This window comes from Entelurus aequoreus, linkage group LG20 (genome assembly GCF_033978785.1).
Source record: "Entelurus aequoreus isolate RoL-2023_Sb linkage group LG20, RoL_Eaeq_v1.1, whole genome shotgun sequence".
NCBI lineage: Eukaryota > Metazoa > Chordata > Actinopteri > Syngnathiformes > Syngnathidae > Entelurus > Entelurus aequoreus.
In genome coordinates this window covers 27,897,541-27,915,104 of record NC_084750.1, presented here as the reverse complement: position 1 = coordinate 27,915,104, position 17,564 = coordinate 27,897,541, and the positions used below count along the sequence as shown (strand labels likewise).

The window sequence follows — 17,564 nt, the reverse complement described above, 5'->3', positions numbered from 1 at the left end:
TCTGCTTGTGTTTAAAAACTGTTGAACACAAAACATTATGGCCGTTGCCGAAAAAATTCCATAAATTAGCCGCACCGTTTTATAAGCCGCAGGGTTCAAAGCGTAGAAAAAAAGTTGTGAATAGTAGTTACGGTAATTAGATATTCAAACACAGTGTTACTGTTCAAACTGTGGCCAAAAATATTAAATATACTTAAAACCTCTGCTTTATTTTTAATGAATACTTGGGCATACCACGCTACTGTATGGTGGTACTTGGAGAGGCAATTTTAGACCCGAAAATAATACGTTACGGCAGGTGTCCAGAAGGGCCAACAATCAACATCTTCGTTTTCTTAGAGGCAAAAAGTTGCTGGACGTCCATTGTTTGATTTAGACTCACGCGCAGTGTGGCCCTAATGAGTGTGCCGCTCATTTGTTTAATTTTTTATGGAGAATGGAATAACCCACTTTTATCCCCTCTGCATTCCCTCTTTCTCCTTTCCATACACAAACTCTTTGTCCCTTTTTTATGTTATGATGCTTGTGTTAATGCTTGTGTTCCGCCACCCCTTCCAGAACTGACGGTGGGCAAGTGGCAGCAGGACGCCAGCAGCGGGAGCACCAGTCGTGTGCTCAGCTACACCATCGCCCTCAACAACCCCCTCGGCCCCAAGACTGCGCCTGTGGTGGAGACTCAGGTGAGTACATTTCAGAGATGCTGCTTATATTCACCTCATTAACATAAGTGAAGCTACAGTTGCCTTACAGCCTTTTAATAGCAATAGACGTTAGTTTAACTAGGGCTGGGCCGATGAAACAGTATCAGTATATATCGTGATAGACATGTAATCAATATTTGTTTGTCTGTTTGTTAGCAACATTACACAAAAATGTCTGAAAACAACAATTCTTCGACTATGAACACATTTCACTTTCAGCCTACGGCGTTCCACGCCCCCACCTTGCCGTTCTGCGCTGCGCAGAGAATTCTGGGAGCTGTAGTTTATTTTCAGACCCTGGCAAAGCTAAGGCGGCAGGAAAAAAACGACACACCAAGTTTTTGTTTGATACCGTTACGCGTCACGGCATTACTGTAAAGACTTTGAAATTGAAATACCACAGTAGCTACAAAACCGTTACACTCCTACCATAGAGGATTAGAAGACAGAACGGCAATTGTACTTCGGGGTTGAAAGCTCAGTCTAAGCAGAAGGGCAATGCAGCACCTGCAGTGAGCAAAGCCGTCCAAAAGATGGCGCCATACCACAAACAATAACACACCTATTCAGTGTCTTTGCTCATTTTTTTAAAAACTATATGCATTATGGCCATCAGGGTAGAAAAATCCTTAAGTTAGCCACACTGTTTTGTATGCCTCAGGATTCAAAGCGTAAGAAAAAAAAATAGCGTCTTACACTCTGGGAATTTACTTTATGTATGTATTTGTGTGTGTGTGTGTGTGTGTGTGTGTGTGTGTGTGTGTGTGTGTGTGTGTGTGTGTGTGTGTGTGTGTGTGTGTGTGTGTGTGTGTGTGTGTGTGTGTGTGTGTGTGTGTGTGTGTGTGTGTGTGTGTGTGTACTAGTAATGTAACGATACCAATATTTTGGTACCGGTACTAAAATAATTTCGATACTTTTCTAAATAAAGGGGACCACAAAAAATTGCATTATTGGCTTTATTTTAACAAAAAATCTTAAGGTACATTAAGGTGTGTGGACATATGTATATATATATATATATATATATATATATATATATATATATATATATATATATATATATATATATATATATATATATATATATATATATATATATATATATATATGTGTGTGTGTGTATATATGTGTATATATATATATATATGTGTGTATATATATATATGTGTGTATATATGTGTATATATATATATATGTGTGTATATATATATATATATATATATGTATGTGTGTATATATATATATATATATATATATATATATATATATATATATATATATATATATATATATATATATATATATATATATATATATATATATATATATATATATATATGTATATGTATGTGTGTATGTATATATATATATATATATATATAGACCGCTAGCCTGTGCATCGGATGGGGACATCTCTACGCTGCCCGTCTCCGCTCGGGATGGTTCCTGCTGGCCCCACTATGTACTGGACTTTCGCTGATGTGTTGGACTTTCACAATATTATGTCCGACCCACTCGACATCCATTGCTTTCGGTCTCCCCTAGAGGGGGGGGGGGGTTACCCACATATGCGGTTCTCTCCAAGGTTTCTCATAGTCATTCACATTGACGTCCCACTGGGGTGAGTTTTCCTTGCCCGTATGTGGGCTCTGTACCGAGGATGTCGTTGTGGCTTGTACAGCCCTTTGAGACACTTGGGATTTAGGGCTATATGAATAAACATTGATTGATTGATTGATATATATATATATATAATATGTGTGTGTGTGTGTGTGTGTGTATATATACAGTACCGTATTTTCCGCACCATAAGCCGCCCCGTGTTGTAAGCCGCACCTTCAATGAATGGCATATTTCAAAACTTTGTTTACCTATTAGCCGCCCCGTGTTATTAGCCGCACCTACGCTACGCTAAAGGGAATGTCAAAAAACAGTCAGATATGTCAATCAAACTTTAATAATATATCACAAACCAGCGTTCTAACAACTCTGTTCACTCCCAAAATGTAATGTGCAAATGTGCAATCACAAAAATAGTAACACTCAAAATAGTGCAGAGCAATAGCAACATCAATAACTCAACGTTGCTCATACGTTAGTGTAACACAACACACAAAATAAACATTTAAAGCTCACTTTCTGAAGTTATTACTCATCCACAAATCCCTCGAATTCTTCTTCTTCGGTGTGCTTCACTTGTTTTTTGACACCATCTGTGATGTGGACGCGCATTCAGTCATAGATCAACAGGGACGGAGCTGCGTGAAAAAAGTCACCTGGTCTCTTCGCTCATTTTTTCTTCATCCATCCATCCCTTCGAGTTAGCTTTTATGATGACGCCGGCTGGAAAGTTCTCTTTTGGCAAGGTCTTCCTTTTGAATATCACCGTGAGTGGAAGTTTCTGGCCATTAGCATGGCAAGCTAGAACCACAGTAGGACGACTTCTCATTCCCTGTGGTGCGAATATTCACTGTACGTGTTCCCGTTGTATCCATAGTGCGGTTCACATGAATATCGAAAGTCAGTGGAACCTTGTACGCGTGTCTCTTAGTAGGAGACATATTGTGGTCTTTACAGAAACACACAAATGAAATGAAACGTAATATCCGCACGCTTCTTCTTCTACGGGGGCGGGTGCTCACCTTGGCGGTTGCTTACAGTAGAAGAAGAAGCGCTTCCTCTTCTATGGGGGCGGTTGCTTACCGTAGAAGAAGAAGCGCTTCCTCTTTTACGGGGAAAAAAGATTGCGGCTGTTTACCGTAGTTGCGAGACCTAAACTTTATGAAAATAAATATTAATATTAATCCATATATAAGGCGCACCGGGTTATTAGCCGCACTGTCAGCTTTTGAGAATGTGTGTGTGTGTGTGTGTATATATATATATATATATATATATATATATATATATATATATATATATATATATATATATATATATATATATATATATATATATATATATATATATATATATATATATATATATATATGTATGTATATGTATGTATGTATTTTTTAATAAAAGGTCATTTATTTTTATCCTGGTCCTTAATTTCGATAGGTCATAAGATTTTAAATTAATTAGCTATATCGACCGATGTAAAACACTTATATCAGTATACAGTTTACAGCCATATTGCCCAGTTCTAATTTTATTTCATACCATTTGTGGAATACTCATTGGATTCTATTTAGGACTACAGTGTCCCTCATGTTGCCACAGAGACGCTGCATTACCTGCCTAACTATTTTGAAATAACAGGCAACCATCCATTGATCCACCAACAATGACTGTTTATTAATTAAGTGATTACGGTAACTAGCATATTGACATTGTAAGTGTTTGGCACGCTGACATCCTCTCCCTGCTTTTTCTCCCCCACGTCTAGACACTACACAAGAGCAGTGCTCAGGGCGAGTGTTACGTGGTGGATTTGGAGGTCATCACCTCGGGCATCCCGTACCAGGACTATTTCTACACCGTGCACAGATACTGCCTCACCGCCATCAGCAAGCACAAGAGTCGACTCAGGTGCGTTTCTTTGTCTTCCCCTTCCGATGTTGTGGCGTTTTTCCTACACAGACTTACTGGTAGACTGACCAGAGGACATTGTTCTTATTTTCTGTACACTTGGGTAACAAGAAGGTGTTCTGATACAACTTTTTAATATTGGAGCCTTGAGTATTGGCCGATAGGGGTGTGAGTTTTGCCCACCTTACAATTTCATCCGTTTGCTGGGGTGACGATTCAATTCAGAATCAAGTTTCTATTATTTTATGTAATGATTATAAAGCTTTTTTAAAAACAATAACAGGTTAGAAAAGCTCATTCTGGTTGCATGGAGATGGCCCAAAAAATGTATTTAAAAAAAAAATACATTCCTAAAAATATAGTTTTAAAAACAATTTGTAGTAAATTTTTTAAAAAGTATGAATTGATTTAGAATCGAGATGAATAAGAATCACAAGTCAGATGTGAATCTATATTTTTGTGCACCCCTATTGGCCGATACTAACCGTCTGGAGTGGACCTATTATGCAAAACCAGCTTTTCTTACCTTTTAGTCATTGCTTTTGTGTATTTGGGATCTGCACAAGTCCTGAAAATGTCAAACCATTGAGGCATGGTGGAGATATTTATGAAACAATCTTGCCTTCCTTCGTACTTCCCCCCCAACTAGCCGTTATAAATTTACCCAAAAAGCTTTGCGTGAGTTAGCCATTGTAGTCCGACGTTGTAGTCAATAAGTCGCATATTTTTCTCCAACCTCTTGTTGAGGGGCAGACTGGCTCGTACATGCACATGCATCCTCCGCTGTTGCTATTTTTTTAATACATCAATCAATCAATCAATCAATCAAAGTTTACTCATATAGCCTTAAATCACGAGTGTCTCAAAGGGCTGCACAATCCACAACGACATCCTCGGCTCAGATCCCACATCAGGGCAAGAAAAAACTCAACCCAATGGCATGACAATGAGAAACTTTGGAGGGGACCGCAGATGTGGGGACCCCCCCTCTACAAAATAGCGTATAGTTGTAACTTACCTTATTTTGCGGACTATAGCGATCACAACATTTTTCCATATATTAGCCGCACCGGACTAGGTCGCAGATGTATATGTTGTGATATTAGTTATGTACACAGAAATATTTTTTAAATGTTTATTTACATACCGTATTTTCCGCACTATAAGGGGCACCTAAAAACCTCCAATTTTGTCAAAAGCTGACAGTGCGCTCAATAATCCGGGGAGCCTTATATATGGACCAATATTGAGCCACAACAGGTCTTGCAACTACAAGACCTTCTTCTACTAAGCGCTTCTTCTTCTACGGGGGAAAATGAAGTCGGCGGCTGCTTACCATAGAAGAAGAAGCGCGCGGTGCATGCTGGGATATATGACTGCGCGAGGCGTGCCGTTTCATTTCCATTTGTGTGTTTATGTCAAGACCCCAAAATGGCTCCTATTAAGAGACACGCTTACGACGCAGAGTTTAAACTCAAGGCGATCAGTCACGCAGTAGAACAAGGGAATAGAGCAGCAGCGGGCATGTTTGATGCCGTATTCGCCCAACTGTTTAATTCGGACACTGAAGAAGAAGAATTCGAGGGACTCGTGGATGAGGAATAACTTCATAAAGTGAGCTTTACATGTTTATTTTGTGTGTTGTGTTGTGTGACATTAACGTTTGAGCAACGTTGAGTTATTGATATATCTTTATTGCTCTGCACTATTTCGAGTGTTACTATATTGTGATTGCACTAACGTTTGATTTACCGTAACAGTATCAGACTGTTTTTTACGTGTTTATTGAATTGAGGAAAAGTTCCCCTCCACTATGTGATATAAATGTTGCACTACATGTTATACCTTGCTGTTGTTAAAACATAAACGAAATACCACGTCACTGACTTTACCTCGGGGAAAATAATAAAACAGCTGTTTATTCATTTTGGGAGTGAACGGAGTTGTCAGAACGCTGGTTTGTAATCTATTAATAAAGTTTGACTGACCTATCTGACTGTTTTGTTGACATTCCCTTTAACGCAGCTCCATCTAATGGATGCATAACGTAACCCCAGCCTCTACTGTAGCGTCTATTCTATGCGCCTTATAACGCGGTGCGCCTTATATATGAACAGAGTTTTAAAATAGGCCATTCATTGAAGGTGCGCCTTATAATCCGGTGCGCCTTATAATGCGGAAAATACGGTACCTTAATTGTTTCCTAACAGTGTTCTTAACACTGCAGTATAACGGCTGATCAAACAAAACAGAAGTCATTGTCATGGACACACTAGCTGCGAAAGCTAGCTCTCCAATCAGCTAAACAGACTCAATAACTCCACAGTGACGTTTTGGTGAATTTACTGAGGAATTTATGAAACCGAAACAATTAAAAAAGAATGCCAATGTAAGTTAATAATACTTACAAAGGAACTCGAAAACGTGTTAGCATATTAGCTAATACTAATGATGCTAGCTTGATTACATTATGATTGCACATGAAAATATGCATGAAAACACTCCTACAGACATCACACATGGGACGGTATAGTAAGTAACAATTGTTTGTTATATTGTAAAATTACAAACTTTGCTTGAAATTATTTAGTAGTAGTAACGCTATGGACTTTGGACTGGCTATAAGTCTGAACAGCACTTGTACTTTCAGTTGAAAGCTTTGTCTCGACAGAAGGGCAATGCAGCACCTGCAGTGAGCGAACTCATCCAAAAGACGGCGCCATTGCACAAACAATCACACAATTTTTTAGTGTTTCTGCTTGTTTTTTTTGTTTTTTTTTTACTATTTGCTTTATTACCGTCAGCGAAGAAAAATCCATAAACTAGCCGCACTGTTTTATAAGCTGCAGGGTTCAAAGCATAGGAAAAAAGTAGCATCTTATAGTCCGGAATTTACTGCATGCTATACCTAGACTAGGAACATTAGGATAATGCCAAAAAGACATGCAACAGACGCTTTACATCAGGGGTGTCCAAATCTTTTGACTTGGGGGCCGCATTTGGCTAAAAACATTGCGTGCGTACCTGTGTACTTATTATATTAATAAGATGGATATATAATTGGATATTAAGAGTATGTGAAAGTTTGACTCCTACCTTGTTTAAAGTTTTCTAATCAATCAGAAATATCAAGCACCTAAAATGCACTAGACATGGAGAGAGTTTTTTGCATTTTTCCCATCATGCATTGTAATTAATTTTTATGGGTGTATATCAATATATCCACAATGTTCAATGATCAGGTTGTTGTGTGACCATGTGAGCATTTATCATAGTTGCATTTATTTTTATTTTTTATTTTTTTATATACTGTTACTGGGGAAAGTTGTTTGGATTGTGTCATACAAGTAAATGCTGTGCTATTAATACAACGTACTTTCAAGGGTCATTGATCTGATTTGCTCAAATTGTCCACAAGATGGCAGCAAATATGTAGCATTCAGAAACCGCCTGGTATTTAAGATTAATTTGAAAGCACTCCACGGGACAAAATGAAGAGGCCCGCGGGCTGTAGTTTGGACATCCTGCTTTACATCATTAGCAGAGTAAGTGGCTAGCAATGGCCTCATTTTGGTCACAAAGCAACCTTCTGGAATGTTGTAAACGTCTGTCTTCCAGAGTGTCCTCAGACATCTGCTATCGGAAGCAGCCGTGGAGTCTGGTCAAAGCGCTGATTGAGAAGAACACCTGGAGCGGCATCGAGGAGTACTACCGGCACATGGGTGAGTCGCAGGCCTGCCCCCACTGAACACACGCATCCTCACCGCACATCTCCATGACGACCAAACCCGACCTCTTCCATCCGCAGAGAGCGAGGTGTGCAAGTTGGAGACGCTGTTGCAGACCGAGGTCACCGTGGTGACCACCGGCGACGCCACCAGTGCCGCCGAAACCGCCAGGTCCCCGCTGGCCCTGCGTCGACGTAAAAGGACCTGCTCCCGCCGGCAGGGGGAGCGGGAGAGGGATGGGGAAGGCACGGGCGCCTCAGACCGAGGCGACAGAGGAGTTGGAGATGACCGAGACCTCAGACAAGCTGGTCAGTGAGCAAGGAGGACACTTTTCTAAAGCTTTTACTGGAGAAAAACTATGGTGAACCATTTTTCGTAGGTGCTCAGTATATGAAGCTGGGAGAGCGTGCGCGTGGTGGAGCACAGAACAGTATATCCACTATCCTGCTGATCGTCAGCTTCATGTAAGTCACCTTCTTTTTCTCCTCCGGCTCTCCTCTGCCTACTTTCTTCTTCTTCCTTTGAACGAGGCGCTTGTCTTATTTACCCAACAGGACAGCAGTGTTGTGATATAAAACAAGGACGGACCAAAACGCACCCCTCTTGTCCTCGTAAAGATCGCTTATGGCATCAAACGTTCCTTCATTAGAAAATAATTATGAAATAATATTGGTGTATGAATAATAAAATATGTCAAACACTTGGCAAGAAAGTAGGTTAAGGTACTATACTGCCGGTACTTATATTTTTCATGGACATGATGGCGAGGCCTGGTAACATTGTTGGTTATATGAACCGAGGCGCATGTGAGTCAACACACACACACAGAGCAGTTACAAGCGTAAACAGTGTGAAGACAGAAGAGGGAGAATGGACGTATTTTGGCTTCAAAATTAACGACAAAGATGAAGCTTTAAGAGCGGTGCTTCAAAAGCATAGTTAGCTCACGGCTAACGTCCGTCCACTGTGTTTTAGCTACCTCTAAATCACTAATTCTCGCCTCCATGGCGACAAATAAACTTGCTTCCTTTCATTTGAGGAATAGCTAAACATGCTTCACTCCACACTGTAGGAAGATTCTATAGCTAACCGCTAACAACTGAATGTAAACAGTTGGGTGGATCTATACAAATATTGATTGTAATGAGACCAAGTACAAGAGCTATATATAGTCAATACAAATGTTTTTGTTATTGTTTATAAAGTCAAGAAATACGTCCCTGGACACAGGAGAACTTAAAATATTTCCAATGTATGTAACTACTTGGTATTGGATTGTACGCAAATTTGTAGTATCAGCCAAAACGTATTAAAGTATCAAAGAAGAGAAGAATAAGGGATTATTACATTTGAACAGAAGTGTAGATAGAACGTGTTAAAACAGAAAGTACGCAGATAGTAACAGTAAATGTACAAGTAGATTAATAATTTTGACAAAATAATAGAATGAGAAATGACACAATATGTTACTGCATATGTCAGCAGACAATTAAGTGCCTTTGTTTGCTTACTTACTACTATAAGACAAGTTGTCTAGTATGTTCAACATTTTATTTCATGACAACATTCTTCTTTGATTGCAATAGGAAACATATGTTTAAATTAACATCAGACAATTTTTGTTTCCCTTTATTTTGAAAATTCTTGAAATACATTTTGGTGCCGGTACCAAAATATTGGTATGGGGACAACCCTACAAGAAAGCATTTTTTTAATGGATTGTTGTGTGATGGCTTCTTTCTGCGTGTTGCCATGGTTCTGCTTTGTAAACTCTCAGCCTCACAATGCCATTCTTATGTTCTCTCTCTCCTTTTGCAACACGTTCTACATGTGTGTAGGATCTGTATCAGGTACTGTACACTCCTACTTCCTCTGCCTGCAAGCACACACACGCCACTATTAAACATCCTATTAAGTGTCACTACTTTAGATCGCCGCCTAAAAGCTGTGATATTTCCCGTAACAAAGCCCCACTGTCATGTGACACAACCTAAAATGTTTGTGACCCTCATGTGTCAGCCATCGCATAAAAAAGCCCAGTTTCCACCAAGTACCTCGCAAGTACACACAGTTGTTACCTCAAATACAGCAGGTAAGGTTGTATTTTTGCCTCATTCCTGTGAGAATCCTGCATGTGACCTTACCATTAAGGAGTGGGACTGTCCAGGACTACCTGCAGTGTGCTCAAACAACCACCAAGCAGCATCTGTGAGCTGATAATACTTTAACTTCTCTTTTGGACTTATTGGTTCGGTAATGCATTCTTCACTGACGCTTTAATTGAGGGATGAGGCAAAAAGTAGTTATAGTCCTTCCCGCGTTGTCATATATATATTTGTTTCACACAAATGATCATTCTAATGTTATGTGTAGCCTACAATAGCCGTCAACAGTTGGGACGCTGTCTTTTTGAGCCCATAATTTGAGGAACCATGTGTCCTTTCAGTGGACAACACACACTCTTGTTTGCTCTACAGGACTGCAATCTATTTGTGGGGGTTGGTTTCAGGAGGAGGAGGGTTGTCATTGTCTAATTTGCATAATTGTCTGCTTCTCCATAAAAAAACTACCTTAAACAAACCTGAATATAAAAATTAATGAGGAGGTCATTGAACAAGTACCTGAAGTCAAATATTTGGGCATAATCATAGACTATCAGCTGAATTTTAAAAGTCACATTAAGAAGATGTGTAAAACCCTGAAGGCAAACCTAGGCTGTTTTAAGATTATAAGACACTGCTTAACTCTTAGCTGTGCTTTTACTTTTATGAATGCAATGATTCTGTCACACATATCTTATGGCTTAACCACATGGTCCCAGGCACACCAGTCATCAATCAAGACCATTGAGTGTCTTTATAACCGCACCTTGAAAGTTCTAGACAAGAAGAGTATACGATATCATCATTGCCAAATTTTAACCAAATACAATATTTTAAGTTTTACCAATTTTATTTTGTTACACACAGTCAAACTGGTTTTTAAATGCTTGCATAACTCTGCTCCCCAATTGCTCTGCAAGGCAATTACAAGACTGCAAAGTGGTACCAGATCTACCACCCGAGCAGTGTCAAAAGGCAACTGTTGTGTTCCATTCCGTAGAACATCTTTTGCCCAGACTGCCTTTTCAATAAAAGGACCACAACTATGGAACTCTTTACCGGACACTTTGAAAAGTATACCTGCACTTGTCACTTTCAAAAAACAAACAAAATTATGGCTAGTTGAGCAACAATCGTGTTCCCATGTTTAGTTTTTACTCATTTTTACTAATTGGTTTTTATCTAGTCTGCACTTTGTCTGTGTTATTATTATAATTATTATTGGCTTTTATCTAGTTTGCACTTTGTCTGTGTTTTTACTATTATCATTATTATCAACTCACTCTATTTTTTATTTTCCTATTTTAATGATGTTGGATCTGTGTTGTTGTTGTTGTTGTTGTTGTTGTTGTTGTTGGGGACAAGTGTTGTAAATTAGCTTTGGCTACAAACACTGTGATGCATGCATCGGATAACTGTTTCAGATGTCTGTGTTTTTGTATCTGTCCCTATTTCAAATAAACCTCTATAATAATAATTGGCCATGACGCGTTTGAGGATGCAGGATTTCCCCGAGATTGCCAACATACCTGTGGCAGTGGGGGGTTGGTCAACATGACGTCATACCAAAAAAAAACAAAAATCTGATATGATGCATATTTTCTTCAAAAAAGCTCAAATAATTTTATAAATACATTTAAAAACTAATCTGTGTTATTAATAATTAGTATTAACACTTGTTTTAATCGTTTTGCATTTTTGAATTGCTGCTGCTTATTGTACAATGTACTTTGTTGAGAGTTGTTCAAGTTTCTAGAGACTTTTTCAATCCTTTCAGTGACTTTTTCTTTATTAAAAAGGACTAGTAAGAAATCTAGCATCTTTTTCTGGTGTTATCGGAGACTGTACTTGTGTGTGTATATATATATATATATATATATATATATATATATATATATATATATATATATATATATATATATATATATATATATATATATATATGTATATATATATATATATATATGTATATATATATATGTATATGTATATATATATATATATATATATATATATATATATATGTATATATATATATATATATATATATATATATATATATGTATATATATATGTATATATATATATATATATATATATATATATATATATATATATATATATATATATATATGTATATATATTCACTTTCACCCAACAGCACCTGCAGTGAGCGTACTCGTCCAAAAGATGGCACCATAGCAAAAAATAATAAAACACTAAGTGTCTTTGCATGTGTTTAATGAAAACTATTTCCATTATGGCTGTGGGCGAATAAAAATCTTACAGTCGAACCCCCCCAAATATATTACACTATATACATTCACATGTACATTATATGACTTAAATTTATTTTCACGTAAAAAAAGTCATTTTTAAGGTGTGGCTGCTTTTATTTTGCCGTGACGGGGCGCCATGATCAATTACATAGAATAGAATAGAAAGTACTGTATTGATCCCTGGGGGAAAGTCATGCAGGGCAAACCCTCAGATAGTTGTGAATGGTACCAAAATGAGTTATCAATATCAAACCCCCTTTTGTAACTCTTCAGTTTGCAACAGTGGTAGCTAATCGGCGGAGCTAGACACCTCGCAGTGTGCTGATTGGTCACTTACTGAAAGAATAGAAAAACGATGCCCTCCATTGTTGTCCTTTTGTTGACTGTGTGGGCTTCTTTCTCTCGGTTGAGTTGGTTGTGACCACGCTATGATGTCAGAACTACTTGCTGGAAACTTGGCCTTAAATGCTGTTGTGAAATGTGTTGACATGTGTGTGTGTGTGTGTGTGTGTGTGTGTGTGTGTGTTCTCAGTCTGGTGGTGCTGGTGGCGCTCAACATGCTGCTCTTCTACAAACTTTACGCCCTGGAGCGAGCGGCCCATACACTGGAGACATGGCACTCCTACTCACTAACAGACAGGTAAGCACCAGTTACTACTAAACCTTCTGGTGGAATCTAAAGCAATGGTTCTTAATAAGGATGTCCGATAATGGCTTTTTGCCGATATTCCGATATTGTCCAACTCTTTAATTACAGATACCGATATCAACCGATACTGATATATACAGTCGTGGAATTAACACATTATTATGCCTAATTTGGACAACCAGGTATGGTGAAGATAAGGTCCTTTTTTTTAAAAAGTATAAAATAAAATAAGATAAATAATTTAAAAACATTTTCTTGAATAAAAAATAAAGTTAAACAATATAAAAACAGTTACATAGAAACTAGTAATTAATGAAAATGAGTAAAATTAACTGTTAAAGGTTAGTACTATTAGTGGACCAGCAGCACGCACAATCATGTGTGCTTACGGACTGTATCCCTTGCAGACTGTATTGATATATATTGATATATAATGTAGGAACCAGAATATTAATAACAGAAAGAAACAACCCTTTTGTGTGAATGAGTGTGAATGGGGGAGGGAGGTTTTTTGGGTTGGTGCACTAATTGTAAGTGTATCTTGTGTTTTTTATGTTGATTTAATTAAAAAAAACAAAAAAATAAAAATAAAAAACCTGATACTGATAATAAAAAAAACGATACCGATAATTTCCGATATTACATTTTAAAGCATTTATCGGCCAATAACATCGGCAGGCCGATATTATCAGGCATCTCTAGTTCTTAACCATAAGTGCCCCCTAGAGGACCACCAATAAATATCTGTTTCTCAGCTTTGGTCCGTATGGGCCGCTCAGTACTCAGTTGTAATACACTTTTTCACCACTTGTGGCAGTAATGACAATATCAAACAAACTGAAGAAATTATAGAGAAGTTTTTAGCTGCAAAAATTAGGACTGATTAGGTGTTTGTTTCTTCATTTGCTCCTAAATTTGACAGTATTTTGCAGACTATAGAGAGCACTGGTATACAGTATAAGCCGCACCCACTTAATTTTAGGGAAAAAAATAGTTTTCCATCTATCAGCCACACCGGAACTGCAAATATATACGTTGTGAAATTAGTTATTTACACAGACATGTTTGGTAAATGTTTATATACATACCTTAATTGTTTCCAAACGGTGTCTGTAACACGGAAGTTAAACAGCTGATCAAACATAACAGAAGTCATCGTCATGGGCCCACTAGCTGCGGAAGCTAGCTCTCCAATCAGCTCAACAGACTCAATAATTCCACAGTGACGTTTTAGGTAAATTTACTGAAGAATTTGTGAAACTCAAACAACACAAAAAGAATGCCATTGTAAGTTAATGATACTAACACAGACACTTGTAAACGACGCTAGCTGGATTACATTACAATAGTGCGTACAAATATGCATGAAAACTCTCTTACAGACATCACACATGGGACGCTTTAGTAAGTGTAGTGGATTGTCCGAAGCTTAAGCAGGCAACAAAAGTAGTTTAGTACAACAAATTTATTTACCCATTATCAGAAGTGCAGGTTGAATTAAGTTGGCCGTGCAGACAGACCACATGTTACTCCGGAGTAAACAAGACACACACAAGCCAAAATCACTCCCGAGTTCCGGTCTTCTGCCATTTTTTATATGTCTCTTGTGCGTCATTGTTTTTTATCGAGTGCGTCATGATTGTTTTGTTTTGGTTTTGTCTGTTCCAAAACAACCTTGTATCTCTTAGTCATATTTGGAAAATCTAAACATTCTGTAGACAGGTTGGCATAACTCCATATTCACCTTTGTCCCACAACTGGTCCATTCAATGGCACAAAATAGAAGAAAATTTAAAATGAGCGGACATTCTTAAAAGACAAGAAATATAGGTCAAAAGGTCAGAAATTCTACGACATACCCTCCTTCCAGGGTCTTAAGACCCTGGACCAAAACAATTTCTGATGTAGACCACTAAGTTAAATCTCTACCACAGATAGAGGCAAAAACCTCAATGTTTTTAAACGAGGCAAAAATTCCGTCTATGACCCTCCTTCAGAGCGATCGCTGTTACCAGCCTGCAGTAAAACCATCTCACAGAACACAATTAGTGGCCTACCCTTTGATTTAGTAAAGGAATAACAAATACTTTGATCATGAACATCATTGAACATAAATAGATGAATGTATATAGACTTATGACTGTAAGACATTTGCAAAAATATTTTTCCCGGCATTTGCAATGAATGTAGTTACCAATATTGTTAATTATCAATTGATTTTGAACACACAACTGAATTTCGTATGAGTCCATGTTCGATTAGAGCTCGTATAGATGGCTCGGTGGTGCCTCAGGCTGGTGGCCTGCCGACACCTCGTTGGGCTTTTGGCTGCCTTGGTGAAGAAAGAGATCCACTCAAACAGTCTGTCTCTGTCTCTTCTTGGGGTGTGGTTCAGTCCATTGGGCAGACTGTGCAATGGCATGTGCGCGCTGACCGCTTTGGGGAAAACTCAGGTAGAGTTGGAGCTGTGGGGGCTTTGGTGAAGGCTGGGGCAGAGTATGGGGCGTGGGGCTTTGGTCCAGGCCCTCGGCTTGCTTCAGGGCCTCCTTCCACAGCTGCTGGAATCCCGACGGACACATATTGGCTGGCAACCTTAGTCGTTCTCGTCATCGCTGGCAAGGTGTAGTCTCTCCTCTCGGTTCCTTCCAGTCAGGTATCGGGTGTTGTTCCCTGATACCGAAGTACATGTCAAACTACTTCCTTAACGTAAATGACCGCCATAACCACAACACCAGGGGGTGCTCCACTAACCACGTTAAACCCAGATTCCGAACTAACAAAGGTCTTAACTCATCCTCTTTCTATGCCACATCAATGTGGAATGCGCTCCCAACAGGTATAAAAGAAAGGGCATCTCTATCCTCCTTCAAAACCGCAATAAAAGTTCACCTCCTGGCAGCTACAACCCTAAACTAACACCCTCCCCGGATTGCTAATAATCAAATGTAAACAATCAAATGCAGATACTTTTTCTTTTTCTTATGCCTTCTGATCTCTCTCTCTCTCTCTCTATGTCCACTACTTGATGTCCATATCCCCCCCCCCCCTCCACACCCCTGATTGTAAATAATGTAAATAATTCAATGTGATTATCTTGTGTGATGACTGTATTATGATGATAGTATATATGATAGTATATATCTGTATCATGAATCAATTTAAGTGGACCCCGACTTAAACAAGTTGAAAAACTTATTCGGGTGTTACCATTTAGTGGTCAATTGTACGGAATATGTACTTCACTGTGCAACCTACTAATAAAAGTCTCAATCAATCAAAAAAAAAAAAGGTCCTGGATCGGCTTTGACCGTGCCCCTCTTAGCGAGTGCAAGGGAATCTGGAGTGCCTGCTTTCATCCTCAAATCTGCACAGAGGAACTGGCACACAAATTCTACATTTTGCAAACTTACCATTTTGGTCTCATGGTCTTTCCACCTTCCTAGGAAGCTGCTGGTCCTGAGAAGTGCTGATCTTGTGACTGAAGAAGATTAACCTGTTTTCTTAAAATAGGTGCCGTTGTTTGACCTAATCTTTTTGGGGAAACCATGTCGGGATATTAGATCATTCACAAAACATTTAATTACTGAATTGGCACCCTCCTTTGAGGTTGGGGTTGCTTTCGCCAACCACTGCAATTGTCAATCTAAATCATTACGTTCCTTTATCCTTGTACCGGATTGATCATATTGATTAAATAAAACCTCAACACGCTCAAACTTGACCCAATCCAAACTCACCTCCCCCCTCTGTCCCTTTCACAGGGACAGTGTTAGTCGTAGTAATAGTAATAGTGGTAGTAGCATTAGTAGTTTCAGAAACATCCAAGAAAAAGAAAAGAGGGGGGGGGAGGAAGGGGGGAATTAAACCAGATAAGAAACCAGGTGCTACACAAAAGATATTAAATTACGCATATATCTAAATGTACCAACATAAACTGACTCACTCAATACACACACATTTCAGCATTCATCATTATACACACACATTGTTAAATTACCATACCACCCCATTGTCCAGACAAATATAAACAACTAATGCACGCGTGCTTTTGTGGAATCGGCCGTCTCATATCACAAAAACCAGGTTCCATCATTGCTCATAAAACGGCGATTAACCCGTTTCATTGAAGCAACACCTGCGTTATCCCTGACCAACACGGAAAAACCTGGCCTAACGCCCAGTAGGACCACTGGAAATCATCCAGCAATCCTACAGACTCGTGTCTGGTCAGTCCATACAGTTTCACCAAGTTTCACCAAAGCTCTACCATATGCAGCCCGATCAATACCTGTCTATTTGCAGCAAATTTCCAAATTCGTCGTGACAGCTATACGCTCAGTTGATCTCCTTTACCGGAGTCAATGAGCGGTCACCTATAAGAGGCTTTTCCCACCGCTGCAGTTTCCACATAAACAGATATGTCGCACCTTCATAGACGTCATCAATTTATATGGGCCAAATGTCACACCAGTTAGCAAATCTTGCCTATAATTTAGCTGTATCCAACTCTGACTAATCTGATGCACTTGCAGCAAGAAGCATCCTCTGCCAGCAACGACAGAGGATGAAGA

At 38.7% G+C, this 17,564-nt stretch overlaps 1 protein-coding gene across 4 annotated transcripts in view; it reads left to right on the top strand.

Moving 5' to 3' along the window:
* The window catches only part of LOC133636156 (protein Aster-A-like), a 65,612-nt gene that overhangs the window by 41,496 nt on the left and 6,552 nt on the right, over nucleotides 1-17,564 (top strand). For all 4 annotated transcript variants that reach the window (XM_062029882.1, XM_062029885.1, XM_062029883.1 and 1 more), the window contains 6 exons: nucleotides 559-680; nucleotides 4,093-4,235; nucleotides 7,854-7,957; nucleotides 8,044-8,271; nucleotides 8,343-8,427; nucleotides 12,877-12,984. In XM_062029882.1, coding sequence (XP_061885866.1) covers nucleotides 559-680; nucleotides 4,093-4,235; nucleotides 7,854-7,957; nucleotides 8,044-8,271; nucleotides 8,343-8,427; nucleotides 12,877-12,984 — 790 coding nt within the window. The remainder of the gene's footprint in view (nucleotides 1-558; nucleotides 681-4,092; nucleotides 4,236-7,853; nucleotides 7,958-8,043; nucleotides 8,272-8,342; nucleotides 8,428-12,876; nucleotides 12,985-17,564) is intronic.